The sequence below is a fragment of the Hirundo rustica genome, chromosome 22 (genome assembly GCF_015227805.2).
Source record: "Hirundo rustica isolate bHirRus1 chromosome 22, bHirRus1.pri.v3, whole genome shotgun sequence".
Taxonomy (NCBI): Eukaryota; Metazoa; Chordata; class Aves; order Passeriformes; family Hirundinidae; genus Hirundo; species Hirundo rustica.
This window is the reverse complement of record NC_053471.1, coordinates 4802442-4825853: the sequence shown is the minus strand read 5'-3', so window position 1 is coordinate 4825853 and position 23412 is coordinate 4802442. Positions and strand designations below refer to the sequence as shown.

At 48.6% G+C, this 23412-nt stretch overlaps 1 protein-coding gene across 1 annotated transcript; it reads right to left on the bottom strand.

Moving 5' to 3' along the window:
• Positions 1-2351: 2351 nt before the first annotated feature.
• On the bottom strand, positions 2352-15168 carry TTC34 (tetratricopeptide repeat domain 34). Its single transcript, XM_040084874.1, has 7 exons — positions 13563-15168; positions 13289-13512; positions 11483-11675; positions 9881-10047; positions 9178-9445; positions 8050-8264; positions 2352-3126 (listed from the first exon to the last, which is right to left on the bottom strand). Exons 1-7 carry the CDS (start codon positions 15166-15168, stop codon positions 2608-2610), a joined length of 3192 nt encoding a protein of 1063 aa, XP_039940808.1. The 3' UTR covers positions 2352-2607.
• Positions 15169-23412: the final 8244 nt, after the last annotated feature.

Sequence of the window (23412 nt, the reverse complement as noted above, 5' to 3'; positions counted from 1 at the left end):
CTGTTTGTGCAGGAACATTCTCAACCGTGATTTCACAGTTTTCTTTCACCCTTCATTACCTGGTGATGATGTGCAGCACAGTTATTAAGGCTGCAGAATACTTTAAAGGAGCAAAAATTTATGGAGAGCAAAGAAATGGTTGGTGGTGTCTGTGCAGAGCTCAGAGCTGAATAAAATTCAGATATTTAAGTTGTAATTAATTAATGACCGCAGCTGCAAGCTGGATTACAAACAGGTATCCAGTTTCATCTTTTATTAGGCCGTATTTTCTTCTTGATTACATTAATCTTGATTAATATAAATATATTTGAATTCTTCGCAGCTGTGTGACATTTACAGCAGAATTCCTTGAGGGTGTGTCCTACAGCACGTTGTACAAGGAGCAAAAAATTTCCTTTGCTGAGTATTCAGCCTTGGGCTGCTTGCACAGGGTGAGGGAAGGGTTTCAAAGCAGAGGGAAGCGGTTCCCCAATCCCCATGAATCGCAGCTGAACATTAAAGAAAGGTACAGAAACGACCACTGCAGGTTTTTCTGACAGATTCTTCAATCTGGAGGAAGTAGAACCAGTTGTTGTTGTTTGGTGTTTGTTTCTTTGTTTGTTTTTAATGCTTTTTATCTAATCATAGAATGATGGATTATGGATTGGTTAAAGCTCACCTGGTTCCACCCCTGCCATGGGCAGGGACACCTCCCACTACCCCAAGTTGCTCCAAGGCCTCTCCTAGAAAATTGGTTGGAAGAAAAAAAAAATCCTTTAGGAGCAATAAATGCATTCCGTCCAGGAGAATACATTGCTTAACAAAAAGTACAGGCCAAAATGTCCCAAACTTCCAGACTAATGGAGGTATATTACTCTGGGGGACAGGACAACTGGATTGTCTTCCCAGGGCTTTCCACGGTCCGAAAAAAGTGGGATATCCTGTTTTTACATAATGGTAAGACCTCCAGAAAAAAATTCCAAAGCCCTAAACAACCACCTCTCAAAAATTTCTCGAGACACAGAGAATTTACTCTGAAGAAAAGCATGGTAATTTCTTTTTTTTCCCCAACTTGCAAATGGAGTCATCTGTTGTTTAAGGATATCATTTCATGCTTGGAAAGAAGCTCTCCCACAGCACCATGATGCCCATTAGGGGGAAAAATCCTCATCAGTGTCACCAGGATTAAAATCGAATTTGAAGGGCAAGAAACCCAGTTTTACCTGTGCTCTTAGGGCAGAAAAGAGGAGCATGAAGAGAAGAGGGAAAGGTGGAAGGTTCCAGGTGCTGTCATTGCTATGGGTTGATCCCACAGCTGCTGAATGAAATTCCACCCTGGAACGTTGCCTTTGAGACAGCAGCACAACAAAAAAGAGAACGCTCCCTCTTCCCTTTCATCCTAATCAAAGCAGCAGCGCAGTCCTCAGCGCTGCTTTAATCTTTGTTTTCAGCGGTAGTTTCTGTTTCTGTTATCACACTCCAAAAACATCGGGACAACGCCTTCGGAGCAGCCAAAACAAAGCAAGGAGCTGCTGCTCCCACCTCGGGTCCTTCCTGCTTCTGGACTGAGCTGAGGGCTCCCATCACGCAGGTGAATCCGCAGGGATGTCCCAGCGCTGCCCCCGGGGTGCCCCAAGCCCACCTGAAAGGTGGAAAACAGGCACAGGAGAGCAGGACGAGCCCTCCTGGGCCTGCCAGGGGCTGATTCCGAGCTGTCCAGCAGGGAGGAGGAGGAGGAGGAGGAGGAAGGGATGCTGCAGCGCTGGGATCAATCCCACCTTGGATGCAGCCTCCAGCCTCGTGCTTGTGCATCGCAGGGCTGCAGGGCTGGCTCTGGGGCTTGAGCACCCAGGGGTGTGAGGGATGGGATCCAGCAGCTCTGGCAGACATCCCTGTGAAGAGCTGATCCCGCTGCCTGCCCTGGCAAAGGGTGACACGGGGGCTGGGGATCCAAGGTGAAGCCTGGAGCGGATGTTTGGTCTCTGCTCAGTGTCACCCTTCACCTTCTCCAGTATTTCCCTGTTCCCTGGGGCGGTAGAACAGTTTATTTGGTGTTTGTGCTGCCCCATCCCCAGGACTGGTGCTGATCCTGGCAAATCCACTGCATTCCCACCAAGGCAGATCCTTCCTCCAGGAGTGGGCTGGAACACAGATGGGCCTGCACAAACACCTTACAGGAGTTACTTTGGACCGACCCTTGGACTGACCCATAAAAATCGAGTGAACAGAACGTGTTAAAGCTCATCAAATAGCTAGGAAATGCTTGATTATTATTCATGAGCTGCAAGTGATTTGAATGTTTTCCTTCAGTAGGACTGGAACCCGTATGTGAGAATTCCTTGTTTAGCCAGAAAAAAAAAAGGCTTTTTTTCACAATGGGGAGTTTACATAATCCACAATATTTTTAAGGAAGTCTGAATGCTGCAAATTGCGGGTTTTTTTCCTCATTTACTCTCTTGGTCAGTTTTATTTTGCTGCCTCAAACGTTCTACTCCTAATTCTGCTGTCCCACATTCAATGTCACGTCTATTGCATATTTATTAATATCATCTCCCATCTCTCTCCTTTTCCTTCACTCTTGCAGCCTCCCAGAAAACAACCAGACTGGAAAATCCCCGAGCAGAGAAATCAATGTATGCTACAGCTCGACGCCTCTCTTTTGAGTCTTGCTTTCAGCTTCTGGAGCTCGGAACTTTTATCAATTTTAAGCCCCCAGTCTGCGATTTCCCAGGCCTCTTCGTAACGCCGCTTCTCGAAGTTACATTGCGCGATTTTGTGAAAAGTTTTGGTTAAAGATTCCCTGCCCGGGCAGTCAGTGATGGTGCCCAGGGCCAGGGGCTCGTCCAGCTGCAGGGCTTGCATGTAGTGCTGCACTGCTGCCTCCTCCTGCGCCAGCGCCAGCAGCAGGAAGCCCTGGCAGCAGTGATCCCCCGCCCGTGTTTTTGGGCTGCTGCAGCCGTGCCCCTGGATCACTTTTGCCATGTCTTTCAGAGCTTCCTCGTGTTTGTCCAGGCGCATCAGGCAGGCAGCTCTGCGCCTCAGGTGCCTGGGGCTGGCCCTGCTGGCCAGCACAGCCAGGCTGAGGTAGCCCAGAGCCTGCTGGTGGTGGTGGCTTTTCATCAGCACCTTCCCTTCCTGCGCTGCTGCCTGCGGGGACAGAGGAAATCCGTGTTGGTTAATAAAGGAAAAAAAAAAACAACAGGGGGTATCTAGTCTGGACTGGTCATAGACACAGGCACTAAGAAATCTTAGTTGTTTGCTCAAACGTTGGAATTGCATCTGGCTGGAGAACTTGTAACTGGTGTGTTTTTGCATGAAGATAAGATATAAAGCTCCTGGCTCGCTGGGCAGTTGCTGTTATCACAGGAGCTTCTGAAGTTTCTGCATTGCCTGCCAGAATTTCTTCTGAATTTGTTTACATTCCTTAGGAATGGTGAACAAAAAAGCTGTCCTGGACCAACATCCCCAGGTGCTGCCCTACAAATGCAAGTTCTAAAAACGATTTTTTTTTTTGTCTCTACTGGAGCTTACCTAAGCTGTAGGGAAAAAAAAAAAAAGCGGCCAACTGGTGGCTTTGCTAATTGTTAATCTCAAGTGCAATTTAAACTCTCTGCCCTCATCTGAAGGGAAAAACAACAACAAGAAAATAGAGAAGGCCCTAAGAGCCACATAATTTTTCGGTTCATGGAGGTCAATAAAGAAAACTCCATTAGAACTATTTGCCTCAAATGGATTTCTCATTATCTCCCTTTATTGATAATAAATAAAGCTTTTAACGTGCTGCAGCAGAGTGGAATATTCAAGTTATAAACAAGGCTGCCATCAGCAGCTGAGGGCTTACAAAAGGCTGGGCCAAACAAGATGAGGCTTCAAGCGAAGGATAAATATTTCCATCCTCCTCATTTCATGGGTAACTCCTGCCTGGGGATGCAGAAATCCAGTTAGCCCAGCTGCTGTCTCAGTAGCCACACTCAACAGCCAGGTCAGGCCCTCCAGCCTCTCTGTGTGCCCCTTTTGTTTTGGCTTACTGAGGTTGGAATTGACCGCCAGGACTGAGGAAAGCAGGTTCTGCAGGAAAGGGATCAATACTGCAGGGCAGATCCCAGCGCCTCATCTGAGAGCAGTGAGATTAGTGAAATAATTCAGCCTCCTCTCATGGTTTATGAGGAATTTTGCCCCAATTATTTCATTATAATGCACATTTTATATATATATATATTTAATTTATTTTTTTATTATTATTATTTTTTCTATTTTGCATGACATTGTCATATTTATTAAGGAGTCTCTCAACTTCCACACAGAGGAATATCAACAGGACCTGTCCCCAAACAGTGTCAACACCTGTCTTTTACAATTCTGGCCCCGTAAGTTTTCAGGCAGCCTGACCAAACCCATCTCAGATGTCTTGTGCACATTTAAAGAGCTGCACATTTACTTGGTCCTTTGAAAGGTCTTTAAGACAGCTCCTCAATGCAAGAGTCCCCTCAGTGGCAGGAATTTAACCAGGGATCAAGGTGGAATTGCAGCTGCGTGAGGAGCATCCTGGCAAGGGAAGGTGTTTTTATTCCCCTAGAAATTCCAGAGTTCTGGATCACATTGTTCCGAGGAACGCAGCGCTGTTCCTCAAGATAACTTATGTTTGTGTAGTTAAATTGTCATTTTCAGCCTCTAAGGTGCATTTGTTGTCTCAGAGGCAGAAGAAAACACAATTGTTGTTGTTGTTGTGCTGAATGCCGAATCTGATGCTGGAGGTTTCAGTGCTGGGGACATTTGGGGTTATTGCACCACAAGCAATATTGCATTTATTGCACTTACATGCACCACACAATGAATATTGCATTTATTCACTGAGCCACTGCTTGGGCTCCTCCACATTTCCCTGAGAGTCCCCAGATCAAGCCACGAGATTCTGCCTCTCCTGCCACACTTGGAGGAAAAACCCCATCTGAAAAGAAAGGATTCCCTTGCACCCTTGCTGATGGAGCAAGGTGGGGCAGCTGGATCCTGGATTCTCTTTTGGCTCTGCCTGACTTAAGGGACCTGAGCTGGGACATTTTTGGCGTGTAACAGGGAGGGATTGATCAGCAACTTGCACATTATCTCCTAACAGAGATAAATGAAAACCAGGCTCAGGGAAAGAAGAAGAAGGAAGCCAGAAGGACATGGCACAGCTGAGTTCAGCTGCTCCCCGCACGTGGCCTTGGAGAAGCATTTTGGTCATCAGCCTCATTGCAGGTGACCTGGAAGGGCAGGAAAATCTGTGAGAGCATTCCAGGGGAACTCGAGTCCAACTTGTCACTAAAAGTCGGATTTTGGCTTCCAGACTGAAATAATTCAGGTGCCACCTGGAAAGGGCTGTGAGTGGATCCCTGGATTAGGTCTCTGTGTCCCTTTTTCCCATCTATTCACCTCACGGAGTGTAAAGGACTGAACATACACATACTTTTGTGGCATTTTTCGTTCCAGTCCCTAGGGACCAATCTCATGATATGACCAAGGCTTAATTCCTTATAAAGAAAACGAGTGAGGAGTTTACTGGACATGGAATCATGGCCAAGGGTTAATCCCTGAGCAGTAAATCCCAATGGATGCAAAGATAAACTCGGAGCTTTGGGAGAGGGTTTGGTGTTTCCAGAAGAGTTTGGAACAAGTCTTCCCTTCTCCACCTGCATGTGCCATGAAGGGCATGTGGAATGGCAACTTCACCTAATTCTGGCACAGACCATGTAGTTTTGGAGACACTTTTTGCAGGAATCTGGATACCCACAGGAGCTGCAGCCCCAAGGATCTGTGTGAGGGGCTGGGAATCAGCCGTGCTTTTACCCCTGACTTAGGAAAGCCAAGGGCTGAAGCTGCACGAGCAGCAAGCAAACTCCCTTCCTCTGACCTTTTGCAGCTTAATAAATCTTTCAGATTCCTATTCCCATGGGGCTCTCCCAGTTGTTTACAAATTTCTCAGCGTAGGACCCCTTGGACTATAAATAATGGGAGAATTTTATTGCTTTGTTTTCCATGAAAAAAAAAAGAAGAGTACATCAAGGAGCTCTCTCCTTCCTCCACCCTTTCCTATTCAGCTTATGGAGAACTATTTTTAGCTCTTCAGACCTGGCTCCAGGATAATGATGACACGGTTTTAAAATGCCTGCAATTCCAAATACTCAAAGAACAATATGGCAGAGATGCTTTTGTGCTGGAACGTTGAGACTGGGTGTGAGGTCTGAACTCTCCTTTTCCTACCTGGGAAATTCAGGAACAGAGAAAACTCCCTCTCCCAGCACAGGAACCCTGGCAAAGTCAGGCCATCATTGGGAATTTTAGCACTAATTCTGTCTGTAAGCTTTTTAAATTTTGCTTTTACTGAGATCTTCCTTTCACAAACCAGAATAACCTTGCGGTCCAAAGGAAGTGCTGCTGGGAAATCCTTGGAGACAATGGGCAGGTGGATGAAACAATTCCTTCCCCACCCCAGAAAGCACACACTCCTCCCCTGGCCACAAAATACATCTAAAAACCTGCAGGTGCTTGAGTTCAAACATTAACTAGTCGAACAAAAGCACGAGATGAAAGAGAGCATTGTTTTCTTTTCAAACTTCTGACACAGGTATCGGGCTCCAGTTTCGAAATCAGCCTGGTCACAAGCAGAGGAATCTCTCATGATAAATAAGCCTCAGTGAGGTGTTTTATTTCAGACACAGCTGCCCAAAAAGAGACAGCAATGAGTTTCTCTCCTGTTTTAAAGGCTTCACTCACCTGTGGCACCAGTGGGTTCTCACATGTCAGTGCAGCACAAGCGATACAAATGTTAGTTTGTTTTTTTCCTTCTCATTTTTTCTTTTCTTGTTGACAGCAGAGAACATCCCTCCTGTGCTGCCTCAGGCTGTGAGAGCCCCACAGGAGGAGCGATGTGGCAGCAGGGGAAATTCAGCTGTAAAATGTCTTCATTTACAGACACCTCCTTAGGGCCTCCCCAGCCACAGCCTCAATTGTTCCTTTATCAAACTTTCCAAAGTGGAAGATTGCAAATTGCCTCTGAAATCTTCCAACTCTTCCCCCTAAGACTGAACTTTTTACATTATTTAGAAGAGAGGGGCTCTTTTCTCCGTAATGGGGCATGTCTGGGGACTGGTAAATTAATACTTGTTTACTTATATCCTCCTGCTGTTCTGTTCAAATGCATTCCAAGGGCTGCTCTTGCTGCATTAAGGATATCAGCATGTTGTTTGTATTATAACCTGGGAGAGAGCATAACAATATAGCTTCTCACCAGGGTGCACACCAGCAACAAATTGAATAAAAGGAAGCAAACTGATTCTGGGAACACAGAGCTTCTGGGTAATCAGAATTGCAGATGCTTGGCTGAGTGTTAAAACTCTTCGCCATCAATCTGACCTTCTCCTGTCTTGTTACTGGAGATATTTTTTGGGTGTACTTTGAGGGAGAAACTTGAAAAAAATGCTGAATCATAAATACCTGGGGGGGACCAGAGCTACTTGAAATTGTTGTGTCAGTTTTAACTAAGAAAACCAGCCTCAAAGCCTTTCATTTTATAAAAATATGAGCATATGAAAAATCCTAAATGTTGCTCAAAAAATCAAGAAAGATGGAAGCACTTAATGTCACTGAATTGAAACACTCAGTATAATTTTACCAAGAAAATGAACAAAACATGAATCCCCCCTCTCCAGGAGCCGTCCATGAGCCCCATGTATCCCCCAGACTACAACAATTAGCAGTGATCTCTTAAATTCCTACCTGCTGCCCCTCGCACCCCCTGAATTTCAGTGCGGGCATCACCAGGTTTTGTGCCAGGGAAGCCAAAAAAAGAATCCCAAGTGCTCAGATGTGGCAATGATGGATCATTAAAGACTGGTCAAGGTCACTGCAGTGGAAGAAGTTTGGCTCCAGCGGCCTGATCTGGCCGGAGGAAAAGCCAATTTGTGCCCTGTCCATCTGATAAAACTCTTCCCACACTTCTCAAGGAGTGAGAAATCCCTGCAATCCCGGTTTTGCTTCCCAATTCTCTCCCCACCGAATCCACGGATGTGGGATCAAAGAAAAGGGCTGTACCTGAGCGAGATGCTGCTGTTGCTTGGTGTCGACAAAGTTCAGGAGAAAAGCCAAGTCCTCTTCATCTCTCCTGGCCAGGACACTGAGCGGGGCAGCTGCCCCCGCCACGCCCCTGCTCTGCAGCTGCAGCACAGCCAAGCGAGCCCTGGCAAAGTCCTCAGCAGGACGGTGGCCAAAGGCTTCCTGCAGGTGCCTGAGGGCCTCTTGGTGCCTTCCTGTTGGGGAACAGCAGCACAAACTCCAGAAACCACCCCGTGGGGAGAGAGGCAGAGAGAAACCTCGGCAGGGCAGGGGTCAGGCTGCCGGTCCACATCTAAACGTGTTAATTACGTCATACCCTGCCCCAAAATGTTTTCAAACTTCTCTTGAGAAGCACCACCCAGCATTAACCAGCACCATCCAGCATTAACCAGCACTGCACAGCACCATCCAGCACCACCCAACACCACCCAACACCATCCAACACCACCCAGCACCATCCAGCACCACCCAGCACCATCCAACACCATCCAACACCATCCAACACCATCCAACACCATCCAATACCATCCAACACCATCCAACACCATCCAGCACCATCCAGCACCATCCAGCACTATCCAACATCATCCAGCACCATCCAGCACCATCCAACACCATCCAGCACCACCCAACACCATCCAACACCATCCAACACCATCCAGCACCATCCAACACCATCCAACACCATCCAGCACCACCCAACACCATCCAACACCATCCAACACCATCCAACACCATCCAGCACCACCCAACACCATCCAACACCATCCAACACCACCCAGCACCATCCAGCACCACCCAACACCATCCAACACCACCCAGCACCATCCAACACCATCCAGCACCACTCAACACCATCCAACACCACCCAGCACCACCCAGCATTAACCAGCACCACCCAGCATTAACCAGCACCATCCAGCACCATCCAACACCATCCAACACCACCCAGCACCATCCAGCACCACCCAGCACCACCCAACACCACCCAACACCATCCAGCACCATCCAACACCACCCAGCAGCGCTCTTGACGTTTAATATTCCCTTCCATCCGTCTCCTGCTCGCCCACCAGGCCAGACCTGTGCTGAAGGACTGGAACTCACCACTTGCCATCAAGACGTCGGTGTAGAAGATGTGATGCTGTGCAGCCCTGCAGATCTTGGTCAGTGCTTTTGCCACCGTGAGAAGGTCCCCGAGGGTTTCTTCTCCTGGGAGGTCTTTGGTGGCCACGAGCTGGGTGAGGGCAGCCCTGCCGTGCTGGAGGAGCCACCCAGTGACCAGCCCTTGGGAGTCAGGCTCCAAGGACAGGATTGCTGGGATCACTGCTGCTGCCTCCAGCTTCAGCGCTGAGATCAGATCTTGCACTGCCTCCTGTGGAAAAACACCACCAAGGAACGGAATGGAAGCAGTAATTAGGTATTGATCATTTGTTCTGCTGGTTGCTTTCTGTTCTCTGCTGAGCCATGGAAGAACTTTGCTCTTCCCTGTCCTTGTGCTGCAATTTTTCCATTTTCAAAGCTGATAGTGGATGATAAAGGCAGGTTTGAATGAGTGTTTGCAAAGTGTTTTAAACTCCTTGGGTTTAAAACAGAATGGCCAAGGTTTACTCTTCCTGTCTATAGGCTTGGGAACGAAAATCAGTAACCTGAGGTGGGCTGTTCATGCACCCAGCCAAACCCAGAGCATTTCACTGCCCAGATTCTGTGAGAAACTCCCGATTTCACTGATTCCCCAAAAAATCCTGTGATCCTTTACACTCACATTGTTCAACACCCTCAGAAAACTCAGCAAAGCCCCACACAGTACCTTCTGCTGCCTCAGAGCGAGGTGAACAAACCCCCGGCCGCTCAGAGCTTGCACATTCCTGGGCTCCTCCTTCAGGACAGCGTTAAAATCAAAAATCGCCGTTTTCATCTGCCCCAGGTGCCCGTAGCATCGGGCCCTGGTGAGGAGGCAATCCTCAGCAAAGCCACCTGGGGGACAGGGATGCAGCCGTGGTTACTGCAAGGATACCCACGGGAAGCCACAGAAAAGCTCCACTTGGCCTGAGGACACCTCAGGATGAAGTACAATGAGAGCTTGCTTAAGTGGAAGTGTCCTTTATTTTCGCTGCAGGTGGAATTCCTACCATTGCGTTATCAGCCATGAGTGGAAAGGAAGAAAGGATCCGTGTCAGGCCGGAGTGGGAGCAGCGCGAACGAGAGGAGAAAGCCCTGAGAGGGAGATCTGAGACTGTGTGAGAGTGGGGGCATGAAGCCATTTGGCTGTTTCAGTAAAGTGGGGCCAGAATCGCACAAGAGTTTGGGTTGGAAAGGACCTTAAAGATTCCCCAGCCCCCTGCCACGGGCAGGGAAGGTACACATTGTTTTGGATAAATGAGTTATCCAGATGGGACCGACTAATTCCCTGCCAGAATTAATATGCACTGGGATTTGTGATACTGAGCTGCCTTTTTTATTTATTTATTTATTTATTTTATTTTTATTTTTTTTCCTCTGCTTTCACACGGGTGCTGTCCAAATAAACACATAGAGCTGTCAGTGAAAATCCTGGTCCCTCCACTCCCTGCCTGCAGAGTGTTTTTCTCCCTGCCATCCACGTGTCCCTTCCTTCCAAGGCAATTTCAATAAGGACCTTAACACGCCCAGGGTTGCAATCAATAACTGTGGCATCCAATATTGGATGATAAATCATCAGTGCCACTGGAAATATGTTTTCATAGGGAGGTCAGCAAATGCAGCTGCCTGCAGATATCAGCCACCAGACAGCTCCAAGCAATTCCTCTGCAGTAATGAGGCTTTTTCTCCCTCCTGATCTGCTCTAAAACTTCTGTACCAAAGATTATTATCACTCTGGAGTTCTACCAGTTGGCTCCTCTAAAGACAATATCTATTCCTTAACAAGCATCTGTTCTAGCAGGTGGGGAGCTGATAAGCTGGAATGCACGGGCTGTGAAATGGAACCATCTCCAAGCAATTAACAGGGTTTTTATTCCATTTCCATGAGCCAGTCTCTCTTCTTCTCTGTGCTGCTGTCATAACATTTGCTCAGAGTGAAAGGCAGATTTCCATACAAACATGGTTTCACTTGGAACACGCCAGAAGCGTTTCCATGTCAGCCTGGTCTCTCTCCTGAGGGAAAGCTGGGATGGTGAAATGTGTGAGGGGCTGCATTCACTTCTCTGCTCTGGGTGCAGAAAAGGGGTTGATGTCCCTGTAGAACGGAGCCGAACCCATTTAAATGAATTTAAAATTGACTACCTTATTGTTTAACTACACCACTTCACAGCCCAGGTGAACCTGCTGTGTCAGCCCTCACCGGGGAGGTGACAGAGGAGATCTGGACATCCTGTCCCACCCATGGGATTTCCCTTAGGAGCAGATCCCCGCGGGCATCCTGCTGTCCTACCTGCAGCTAGGATGGCAAAGGACAGGTGGGCAATGGCCTCTTTGATGGCAGCACCCTCCTGTTTGCCCTCCAGGATGGCCAGGGCTCGCCAGCGGCAGTGGCTCTGCAGCAGCTTTCGGTCCTCGTCCTGGAAAATGTCCAGGATTGGCAGGAGGCAGGAGGAGTCTCCAATTCTGATCAGTCTCGTCAGCAGCTTAAGGATGGGAGAGGAAAAGGCAGCGGAGAAAGATCTGAATGAGATGTGAGGTTGTGTGTGACACCATTGTGGCTTTCCCCAGCTTCCCCACCTCTCTCTGGGCTTCAGCCAGCCCAGGACCTCAAATCTCCCTGGTTTATCTCCTCAGCTGGCCCTGGTGTGAATGCAGCTTGGAGAAAACAGGAATTCTTATCTTTCCTCACCACCACTGCAGCTGTGGAGATAATTCTGGGCAAATACCTGGTGCTGCCTGCTTTGTTTTGGGCAGCATCTGCTTCACGTTGGCAGTGGAGTGTTTCTATAAATATGGGATGATTGCCCAAAAAAAGAGAATGTTCCTGTGGAACACAAGGGTTCCAGTGACCCTTTTGGCTACAAAATCAAACCCAGTGAATGAATGGAAAATTAGGGAAGTGCTGTAACTTATTTTTAGTATTGTTATTGGGAATCTGGGAAAAGCATGGATTCAAACCCACAAACTACTGTCTTCCTGGAAAAGAATCCTGTCTGACCTTTGGTATCTTTGCCTCAACGAGCACTTTTTAACTGCATTTCCAATGAAAATGAATCAAAAAATGGTTTTTACAGTGCTCAGCAGAGACTGGATATTTAAATCTGAGCCAGAGAAGCCTGGGCAAGAACAAACATCCTGATGTAGCAGACACATCCCTTGAACCGATAACTTCATTTTATCAACAGATAAAAGTGATTGGCATCTGACAGGCAGGTGGGATAAAAACATTTTGAAGAGAATTTTTCAGATGTTCCCTGTAGAACTTGCAGCAAAAGCTGCAGATGGAAATCAAACTTCCAAGAGAAGCACTCTAATAAAGTCTCACACCCTTCATTAACAGCCTTCCCAAAGGCAGCAAACTTTTATTTTTCATAGTGAGTACTGACGTGCTGACAGTAACACCTTCCCCCGAATCGGTCAGCAGAATTTATATGGCAGTTTTTAAAAATACAACGGTTCCCTCTGATGGCAGAGCCTGGGAATTCAGCTTTGTAATCCCGGGTAGGAGAACAGACTTCCTGGAACGGCTTTCAGGGACTCCAGCAAAATTTATCAGCACTGGAGAAAGAAAACTGCAGAATGATATGGGAGTTTCTGCATTTGTGTCTTTCTTCTCCAACGCTCCATTAGGATAATTGGGGAGGTTGCATTGGGCCTTCTTTCCTCTAAGGGAACATTCCCAATCCTATAACGTTATCCCCAGGGACAGGATGCTCTGCCTGGTTAAAGTGCAGAGAAAAGCCATTAAAAATCACGTGAGGGATGAGCTGGATTCAGCTGGGAGTCCTTGTGTGGCCTTTTTGGATACGAATTCCTGTGATTCTGTGATTTTATGGCAATATCAGCCCCATATTTACACCTTCAAAGCTCTTCTAGAGCTCCTGCACGTGGGCTCCGAGTTTCACCGTGCCACATCTCTCCCTGTTGCTATTCAGAGAGCTCCCAACAGCAAAGTTTAGTTATAAAGGGGAAATGCACCCAAACCACTGAACACAGGGATGAATCTGCAATTTCACCGCGGTCTGGGACAAATCCAGCAAATCAGCCGTTGAGGAGGGAATGACCCCGAGGATGAGGCTTCCCTGGTGCTCCTTACCTGGTTGCCATCGTGCACAAAGCCCCTCTTGAGCTGCAGCAGGGCCAGCCTGGCCAGCACGGGAGCTCTCTGGGGGTTTCTGGAGAGGGCCAGTGACAGCATCTTGTGGGCTTCTTCCCCACGGCCCATCTGGTACAGGGCATCAGCACACAGGATCCGGGACGCCTCATCTGAGCTGTCCAGCTCCACCAAGAGAGAAGCCAGCTGGAAAACCCCAGGGGCGTCTCTGGAGGGGAGGAAAAAAAAAAAAAAAAAAAAAAAAAGCCAACAAAACAAAACACCTTCAAGGTTGGGAATGTGCACAGCCCTGTTTGGTTTTTCTGAAAGGAAACTGAGCTGCCTCCTGGGTACCTCTTCTTCTGGAGCATCATCTGTCCTTCCTCCTGGAGGACCTTCAGCAGCAATCCCCTCTGGTTCCAGGGCACGTAGGACTTGATGGTGAAGACGGTTTCTTCCAGCTTTAACTGGCAAGCCGTGATATAATCCAGGGCTGTCAAGAAATTGCTGCCGCCAGAAACGCGGATCAGCCCACGCCCACACAGGGCTTTGATGCAGCTGTTGGGATGTGGGGAATCGTGCTCGATGACCCTCTGGAAGTCCTGCAGGGCTCCCTGGTGGTCCTGGGCGTGGAGGGAGCAGAAGCCTCGCAGTGCCAGCAGGGTGTTGTGGTAAGTGCTCTGCTCTGCTGCCAGCAGCTGCTCGCACATGTGCAGGGCGGCCCCGGGCTGTCCCTGCAGGAGGTGACAGTCTGCCAGGCGGACGCTGAGCTCCCGGCTGGACCCTGGGCAGATGTGCAGGAGCAGCTGGATTGTCTGGATGACAGGAGGGAGCAGCTCAGTGCCACGACTGCCCCTGAGCTCGGCCCGAGCACGCACAGCCTCCCTGTAGGCTGCAAACCTCCCCTCCAGGGCGGCTCTCACCTGCTCCTCGATCTTCTCGGCATCACAGGGTGAGAAAAGCTCTTCGAAGCGTTTCATTGCCTGGGCAGGCTCTGCTGCAAAGGCCGCAGCTAAATCCTGCATCATTTCCTGCGTCCGTCCGCCCAGGGAGAAATACCCGGCCGCTCGTTCCAGGAGCAGAGCCGGAACGTCCTCACCTCTGAGGTTCTCAGCTGAGAGGCCCTCAAGGGCCTTGGTGCAGACAGCCACGCACTCCTGGAACTGGCCCGTTTTCAGGAGGTGAGCCGCCCGCGCCCTGCGCGCCCAGGCGTGCCCCGGTGCCACCGCAGCCAGGAAGCTGTAGCAGTCGCCCCACCACTGCTCCGAGGAGCTGCAGCCTGGGCTCTCCTCCTGCCACGAGGAGAGGTGATCACGGAAAGCCTGGAGCACGCGGGGCAGGTGCTCCCTTTGCCTGCTGCACACGTAGGCCACCGCTTCAGCCGGGCGCAGCGCAAAGGCTCGGACGTAATCCAGGATTCCCTTCCCGACCTGCGTCCCGGAGAGCACCCGCGCCAGCGCCCTCAGCAGCAGCAGCTCCATGGGAGCCTCGGGGTGAGCCTCCAGCAGCAGATTGCATCTGCTCACCGCCTCCTCCCAGCACCCTCGCCGGAGCAGAGCCTCCAGCTCGTACGCCGAGGCCACCGCGTTGTTGGGGATCAGGGTGGAGAGGAAAATTGCGGCTATCCCCACGCTGAGGGACACCACGGCCAGGTTCCTGCTCTGGATCTTGGGGATCCGAGCCTCGCCTTGGCACCAGGCCTCCAGGGTGGCCACCACGGGCTCCCGGAGCGCGCGACCCGCCGAGTTCACTCTCTGCACTGCCGTGGGGGCACAGCAGCTGAAGGCAGCCAGGTAAAAAGCGGTGGCTGCTGGAAATTCCTGCTGGGAGAGGTGCTCGTCCCCTTCCCCGCAGAGCAGGGCGGCCAGCTCCTCGGGGGACATTTCCTGTGCTCCGACCTTCACCCGGCGGCATCAGGGGCGGAACGTGGCTGGGGCCTGTAAAACAGAAATGAGGGGATGTGCAGAAGGGTTTTAGCAGGAAATCGGCAGTGAGGGGCTGTGGAGAACTTGTTTTATCAGGAAATCGGCAGTGAGGGGCTGTGGAGCTGAGTTTCATCAGGAAATCAGCAGTGAGGGGCTGTGGAGCTGAGTTTTATCAGGAAATCGGCAGTGAGGGGCTGTGGAGCTGAGTTTCATCAGGAAATCAGCAGTGAGGGGCTGTGGAGTAGAGGTTTGATAGAAAATCAGTAACAGTGGGCTGTGGAGCAGGATTTTAGCAGAAAAACAGCAGTGAGGAGCTGTGGAAAAGAGTTTTCACAGAAAATCAGCAATGAGGGGCTGTGGAGAACAGGTTTGAGAGAAAATCAGCAACGGGGCAGCATGGAGCAGAATTTTAGCAGAAAACCAGCCACGAGGGGCTCTGGAACACAAGTTTTTCTGCTTGGAGGGAGCAGCTTTTCAAAGGCCGGATGCCAGGAAGCCCAAGTGTTGTGAAAAGCCAGGGTAAAGCACGCACACCCCGTGGTCAGCGTTCCCTGCCCACGGAACGAGGCTGGGACACCCATCTGATAAATCTTTAATCATCAATGTCGCCGCTGCCGGGGGACACGGAGGAGACAGAGCCACACCTCGATGCTCATCCCTTACCTTTTCCCTTGGCCTGGAGAAAGGACAAACTCGGCGGTTTTCCACCCGGGGGGAAGGAAGAGGCTCCTGCCCCTCATCCCGCACACCTGGGGCCGGCCCTGCAGGCGCGGGGGGAGCGCGGATACCTGAGAGGAGGCGAGGGGCTGGGACGGGAGGGATGGAGGGAGGGAAGGAGGAAAGCAGGGAGGGAGAGCAGGGCAGGAGCGGGCGCTGTGTTGCCTGGAGACCGCAAACACTGCCCGGTCCGGGTGTGCTGCGGGGCGGGGACGGGCGCGGGGACCGAGCCTGTGCTTCTCTCCTCATCCCGGGGGACAGGGAGGGATGCTCAGGGCATGGCCAGGGCAAGGGTCCTCCTCATCTGACAGAAATGATCCCGCACCTCGGGGAAAGGATCGCCCTCGCCTTGAGGGAAAGATCCCCCTCACTTTGGGGAATGGATTCCCATTGCCTTGGGGAAAAGATCCCCATCACTTTGGAGAATGGATTCCCCTCACTTTGGAGAATGGATTCCCCTCACTTTGGAGAATGGATTCCCCTCACTTTGGAGAATGGATTCCCCTCACTTTGGAGAATGGATCCCCCTCACCTTGGGAAAGGATTCCTCTCACATTGGAGAATGGATCCCCATCACCTTCAGGAACCTAACCCAGGTCATGACCCTCAGCAGGACAAGATACAGGGAATTACACAAACCAGCAAACTCTGTGATGCACCCTAAACTTTTAACTTTTTTTTTAATTAATAAGCCTTATTTTTTAAACAAAAAATGTTATTTTTAAGAGCAATCCTCATTTCTTTAATAACTACTCTTTATTTTAAAATAATACCCTTTGTCTTGTAAATAATAACCCTTATTTTTTGATAATAACCCTTATTTTTTAAATCATAACCTTTATTTTTTAAGAATTGGAATGTTTTTAGCAGTAGATCAACTATGTTTTTAGGATTGTTTAGCCTGCTGATGTCCCTTTAAGCCAGGGCCACTCTGAAGTGCAACTCTTTCTTTCTGCACATTTTTTGACATTCAAAAGAGTTAAAAAAAACCCCAAAAAACCCAACCTCTATGATGGATAGAGATTTTTTGACATTTTATTAAGGGTTTGCCCATTACGATGATTTGATTACTTTCACTTTAATTACCCTAATTAGCCATCAAGATATAATTTAGCATTGCTGTCACATCGGGCCACAGGTGATATTGCCAGGAAAAGACTCAAGGGCACAACAGGAGCAGTTCTGAAATAGAAATCACATTAAGGGGAGCTGGGTTGATCAAACACCTCTGCCCCTCCTCGGAGGCTCAGGCAGAGCTTGTGGGAATAAAATTGGGGCTGGAGCCTCTGACGGAGCCCGGTCCAGGCTGCAGAAATCATTACCCATCATCTGACTCTGCTGCATGACTGAGTGGGCTGGAAGTTGCTTCCAGCCACGTTTTGCCCTGTAGATATAGAGAATGTGAGGATGGCATTGTCCTCCATCCATCATTTCCAGCTGAAAAAGGCTGGTTTGGAGAAGGATCCTGCGCGTTCCCTGCTGTACACGCATGGTTTAGGGGATGCTGTGCTTGGCCAAAAAGGCAGCAGCCTCAGGAAACGTTATTTTGTTGACTTTAGGTGAGAAAAACACAACCAATTTTATGTTGTGTATCAAACTTAAATCAATTTAGGTCCCTGACTTCGGACCTTGAAGGAATAAGAGGAGCAACATTTAAGGAGCTCAGTGGAAAAGGAGAATATTTCTCCGTGCCCTGGTGTGATCCCTGAGAGGGTGAGTGTTTAAACCTGTTCCTGTAAGAGGTGGAACCAGCAAGTCTTAAAGATGTAAAAGATCTTTTCAAGCCTCCAGACAATTTGCTGTGTGTCCTGTGGGGTAAATAAGACCAGCTCCTTTCCTAAAAAAAATCATAAAAACACAGGAGAGGAGAGGGGGAAATTGTGGAGATGTCTATCTAAACATTAAATATTAAGTCTGCTACACATTCATTAAAGAGTAACTCTACTACAACAGCTCCTCGCTATTTCTCTGGTTACTGATGAATTTTTAAAGGGAGGTGGGTGGGGAGGGAGAAAATACAGAACAAGTCTGCAAATTCTGGTTCTCCTGCTTTGCAGAGCAGGAGGTGCACAAACACCTCTGCAACATCCCTTTGCAGAGACAGGGCTGAGAATCCTCTCACCTGTTTCTTTTAAAGGCTCTCAGTTCTGCAGTGTAACAGGTCCCTTCTCTTATGGTTATTAAATGTAGCTAGGACTGAGGCTGAGAAATCAGCACTCTGGGGTTGAAAATTTGGCTTAAAAGGAGGACGACCTTTCTTTGACAGAAAGGAGAATGATGAGGTGGGGTATTAATAATGTAAAAAAATCTTTGATTTATTTGATGACCGTTTTTCACTCTGAGCTGTACCTGGCTGGAGAGCAGACACCAAATTCTGCTCTCTTTAGGCAGCTGCAAATATTCAGGCTGGGGAATGAAGATGTTTGTCCTAAACCATCCGGGCTGGGTGACCGAGTGCCCTCCCCACTGAAGCCGAGGAGCTCTGCTGGTGTGTGAAGCCACACGATGAAATTTCATCCCGAGGCATCTTTAGTTCCACGCCCTCGGTCTGTCGGGAGAACTGGGCTGCCAGGAGCTCTGTTGTCAGCCTGAGCAGGATCTTTCTCCTGTGGAGGGAACTCGCAGCCCTGGCACCGAGTCCCCATGTCCCCAGAGCTGCTGCTGTTCCTTTGGGTCCCAGCAGAGTTCAAATGGAGACCTCTAAGGGTTGTTAGTGACAGATCTGTTTCCTACTGCAGTCTGGTAGGAAATACTCATTTTCAGGATGTTTTCAGTCTTTTAAGTGCTGTTTTTATCACAGAATCATTTAGGTTGGAAAAGTTCTCCAGGATCGGAGTCCTTCCTGTGCTGGATCCCCACCTCGTCACCTCCAGTGATGGGGACTCCAAACCTCCCTGGGCAGCCTCTTCCGAGGCCTGAGCACTCTTTCCATGGATAAATCCCTCCTGATGTCCAACCTGAACCTCCCCTGGCCCAGCTCAGGGCCATTTACCCTCATCCTGTCCCTTTTCCCTGGGAGCAGAGCCTGACACCCCTCCTGTCAGGCAGTTGTGGAGAAAGAAGGTCCCCCCTGAGCCTCCTTTTCTCCAGGACTTAAAATCCCATTATAGAATACATTAGCCAGCTCTTTGGTCAAACATTTCTGCTCACCAGACAATCACAACCTCCTGGGCGCATGGAGGTGTGTGGGCACAGAAAGCCCAGGTGATCTCCGCATGCACTGGATTATTCTCATCTCTGCTCACCCAATAAGAATGACAACACAGAGGATTGCAGGGATCGTGGATAAGGAGCAGGATTAAGCTGCACTTGAGCAAGATTACAAAAAAAGCGTGGTTGTTCCATTAGGAAAAGGAGTAATCCCTTTGTTTATGTTCTGGAGATTAAAGCAGTGAGAGCAGAAAGCACCCGGAGGTCACCACACGCAGAATTTGCTGTCTCAGTGGCCGGCTGGGCTGTGACTCGGGGATTCAGCTGTGCAGATGCAGAATTTAATCAGTTCTCCTTGTGCTGGGAGTTCTGCAGAGTGAGGCAGGGAAGTGGATCAGCCCGTTCCACTGCAGGTGGGAGCGCTGCACTTGGAATGAAAAGCAGGTTCCCCTGTGATGTTCATGGTGCTCCCTTGGGATGTCCACGCACCTGCCTTCCCCTCGGATGCAAAGGCTTGAGGGTAGAAATTTCTAGCTGAAATCACAGAATTATGAGGTTGGAGAAGATCATCAAAACCAGCCTGTGACCGGTGACCACCTTGTCACGCAGACCAGAGCTCTGAGTGCCACATCCAGTCATTAAATCGGTGTTTGAGAGAGCTCTCAAACACGTGGGTGGATGGTGGTCCAGGCCAGAGAAGTTTTAGCCTGGTCATTTTATACTCTGACTCAGTCAGTCAGGATCTGCCTGAGTATTACAAAATTCACCCCCTGTAATCTTATCCTTTCCTGCTCTGAGTTATTCCACTGGAATTTCCCAGCCTGGCTTTTAGGATTTTCTAGATGGAAAGTGTTGAAATCAGGAACAGTTGGGCCATGTGTGACTGGGGACCAAGACCAACCTCTGGACATCCAAACACTCCAAACGCTCCAACGTCCCAGAGTTCCCACCCTCATAATCAGACTGATTTTCCATCTGGCTCAGCACCTCCGTGTCCAGTGAAGGACACTGGAACAGATTTGTTTGAACAAATTCCTCAATATGCCAAGAAGAGGGTATTAAAAAAAAAAAATTAAAAAATCCATGCCCTCTGCTTCTGTTCTTCCCAGTGCAAAGTGACAAAGTCATCGCATTTCTGTGGTGTGATGTGTTGTCATGTTTACTTAGGACAGAAGCATTTGAGGCTGAGGACAGCGATGAGTTTGATGGGCTGAGCCTTAGAAGGGACTCCCAGCCCTGCTGCAACTTGGAATAACTGACCACGAGGGACAAAAAAAGAGAAGCTGTTAATGTTGCCAGCTGAAAACAAACACTGCTAACCAGCCCACTTCATCCCTCCTCTGTTAATATTGAAGCCTTCTGCTCTTATTTCCCCCCATTCCTTCCCTGCTTTCCAAACAAAGGGGGATAAGGGGATGCTGTTAAGGGATAACTTGTTTGGTTCTGCTTTTTCCAACTCGTCTGGGCCTGCAGTGAGTTCATCAACCAGCCATGGCAACATCAATCACCCAGAAAAATAGCACAGAGTGAAATGACTTTTCAAAATGTCGTTGGTATAATTATCATCTTGGCCATTACATTAAATGCCACCATTTATAACTGTTATGTTTAAGTATGCAAACAGTAATTAACTTGGTAATGAACTGAGGACCCCTGTGCCTCTCTTCCCTCAGCTAATTTGCATGTTAATTATCATTAGCAACCAGGGAAACAAGTTATAAACAGCTTAATTAGCAGCTTAATCATTTTTACAAGAAAACGTGCTGCACTTTGATACACGAGCAAGAGTTGGATTAATGAAGTCAGACGAGGGAGTTCTCCCTGTGCTGGTCCTGCTGCGGTGCTGGGCTTGTTTTGGGGTTGTTTTGGGCAATTTGGAGCCCCCTGCACACCCCTGTGCACACTCAGGCTCTGGGCACCCTTGCACAAGGCTCCCTCAGCTTTCCTGATGGGAATCTACTTAAAAAATTCTGAATTTCCTAATAAAACTAATTTTCTTTAGTTTTACCCCCATCCTATTTTCTTTTTGGCAGAAATTTCCTGTTAGTTTAATGGGAAATTTAGATATAGTTTGATTATTTAGATATAATTAGATTGTTTGGTTGTAGTTTGTTGGGGTATTTTTGTTGTTCGTGGGTTTTTTTGTTTGTTTCTTTTTTCTTTTTTTTTTTTTTTTTTTTTTCAAGTGCTTATTATTCCATCCTCCAGCTACAATATATATATAAATTATATATTTATATATTTATATATAAATATATGTGTGTATATATATGTATATATATATAATATCTTTATATCTTTATATATAAAGATATAAAGATATATATTTATATAAAAATATAAAATATAAACATAATTATATTATTTATATTCTAATAGAAATAATAACCAGCTCACATACATGTAGAATTTTTTTCTCCTCTTCTTTTTAAGGTTTTTTAAATTGCACTCAGAAGTTAAACAGAGAACTGGAACTGGGTCTTAAGGACATAATAATTAAAGGAAGGCAAATCCAAACTGGAAGGAGAAATGCAAGCTGTGGTTTGTAGGTGGTGCTGCCCACTCTGTCTGATGGCAGGTGCAGTGACCTGTGTGGATTTAGGAGATTTTTCCAGGATCCTGGATGCGTAAAATCTCCGGATGAGGCTCACCCTGTTCTTACCCCTTGGATAAAATATCATTCTGGGATTCATCCCACATTACCTGGCCAAGAGCGCTTCTCACTGGACCAGGAGACAATCGTTTGACGGAAAACAGCAGGAATTTTGTCCCAAGATAGGAACACATTATCCAAGCAGGTTGTGGGATTTTTCACCAGGGATTTTTGGGAAGGGGTCAGAAAAACATCTGTAAGAGATGGTTTGGGGATTCTGGACTCTAATTCAGGACAGCAGGAGGACCTGGAGCTGGAACCGGGCAGTTCCTGGGATGTGGCCGCAGAGCATCCCTGGGGCTCCATTGGGACGTTTGGGATCCGCCAAAACCCCTTCCCCCGCAGCTTTGGCCCAAAATCAGGGCTGAATTCCCCATCCCACGGGAACCCAGGGATTGTCTCCCGCAGGACGAGGATTCCCGCGGTGACGAGGAGGGAAGAAAGAGAGGTTCGTACCCAGGTTGCGCTGGAGAAGCGACGCCGCCGCGAGTGTCACCCCGGCCCCGCAGCGCCTGCAGTGCCGGGCCCCCGCCAGCAGGGGGGGCCCGCGCACCGCCGGAAAGGGCAGCGCCGGGAACGTTCCGTTTGGGAATATTCCCCTGAAATTATTAATTGTTTTTATTTTTTATTAACTCACGAGCAGGAAAGCTGCCTGTGGGCTCAGCGCGCGGAACTCGCCCCAGAAGGCCGCTTGCAAAAATCCTGGCTTTTCTATCCGGAATGAAAGAGTTAAATTTGGGGGCTCGAATGCCTTAAATGTCTTTGCTGCTTCTCTCTCTCTCTCTCTCTCTTTTATTTTATTTTTTTTAGAATTTTTTTCTTTCTCCACAGACAGAAAGATTTTGATCTTTGACACTTGAATTTACCACTTGAATTTACATCACTGGCCCTTATTAATTCTGCAGGGATGGGTGAAAATCTGAAAGTTCCCAGCTCAGGCAGGCAGAGAGCGGCAGTGGATGGTACAGTGAAAAACTGCGGTCCTTGGAGGTTAATGTGTAATTTTAGCAAAGAAAATACAGTGAATGCTAGAAGAGGAAGGAATTGTGGCATGAGATGAGGGTGCAGTGCTCCAGCCGGCTCCAGAGCCCTGCCTGGCTCGGGAAGGGGACGAAGGGGGGGATTTACAGCAGCTTGGGGCAGCCCCGTGTGTTTTATCTGCTCTGCCACTGCCCCCATCATTTCCTAGCGAGGGGCACTGCCCCTGGAATGGCAGCCAGCAAAGACAGAGCTTCCTGTGCTATGTTCCATAAATTCTTTATCAGCTCTGTAATCAGAGAGCGTGGCTGGATGTTGATTTTGTTACGGTACCTGGAGCGAATCTCTATATGTTAATTTAAAGCCATAAAACTAAAGCTTAGGGTTTCGGCGTCCTAATTGAAACTTCCTCTTCTTGGAGGCATTCATTCCGCTGCAGAGGAATAATAATCACCGGGAAAGAAAGGGAGATGCAGATAAAATGAGAGGGCATTGTTCCCAGGATCCCATAAATGCTGGGGAAACTCCGGCACCTGGTGCCCGGCACACCGCTCTCAGGGATCCCCACTGGAATTCTGTCGGATTTTCCCAGCAGTGCAGTAGAAGCTCCATGAGATTTGTTGTCAGGAATGTGGGGTTTGGCCTTTTTCTCCTGGAGAATGCCCTCGTTTGCACTGTCACTGTGCCAGAGCCAGGCACAGGTC

Bases quoted from the DNA above. Each gene is read 5' to 3' on its own strand.
- TTC34 (XM_040084874.1), bottom strand. From the start codon at position 15,168: ATGTCCCCCGAGGAGCTGGCCGCCCTGCTCTGCGGGGAAGGGGACGAG. The intron at 11,676-13,288 runs GTAAGGAGCACC...CCCATCCTTAAG, and splicing joins TTGTGCACGATGGCAACCAG to CTGCTGACGAGACTGATCAG. The intron at 3,127-8,049 runs GTACAGCCCTTT...CTGTCCCCGCAG, and splicing joins AACAGCAGCATCTCGCTCAG to GCAGCAGCGCAGGAAGGGAA.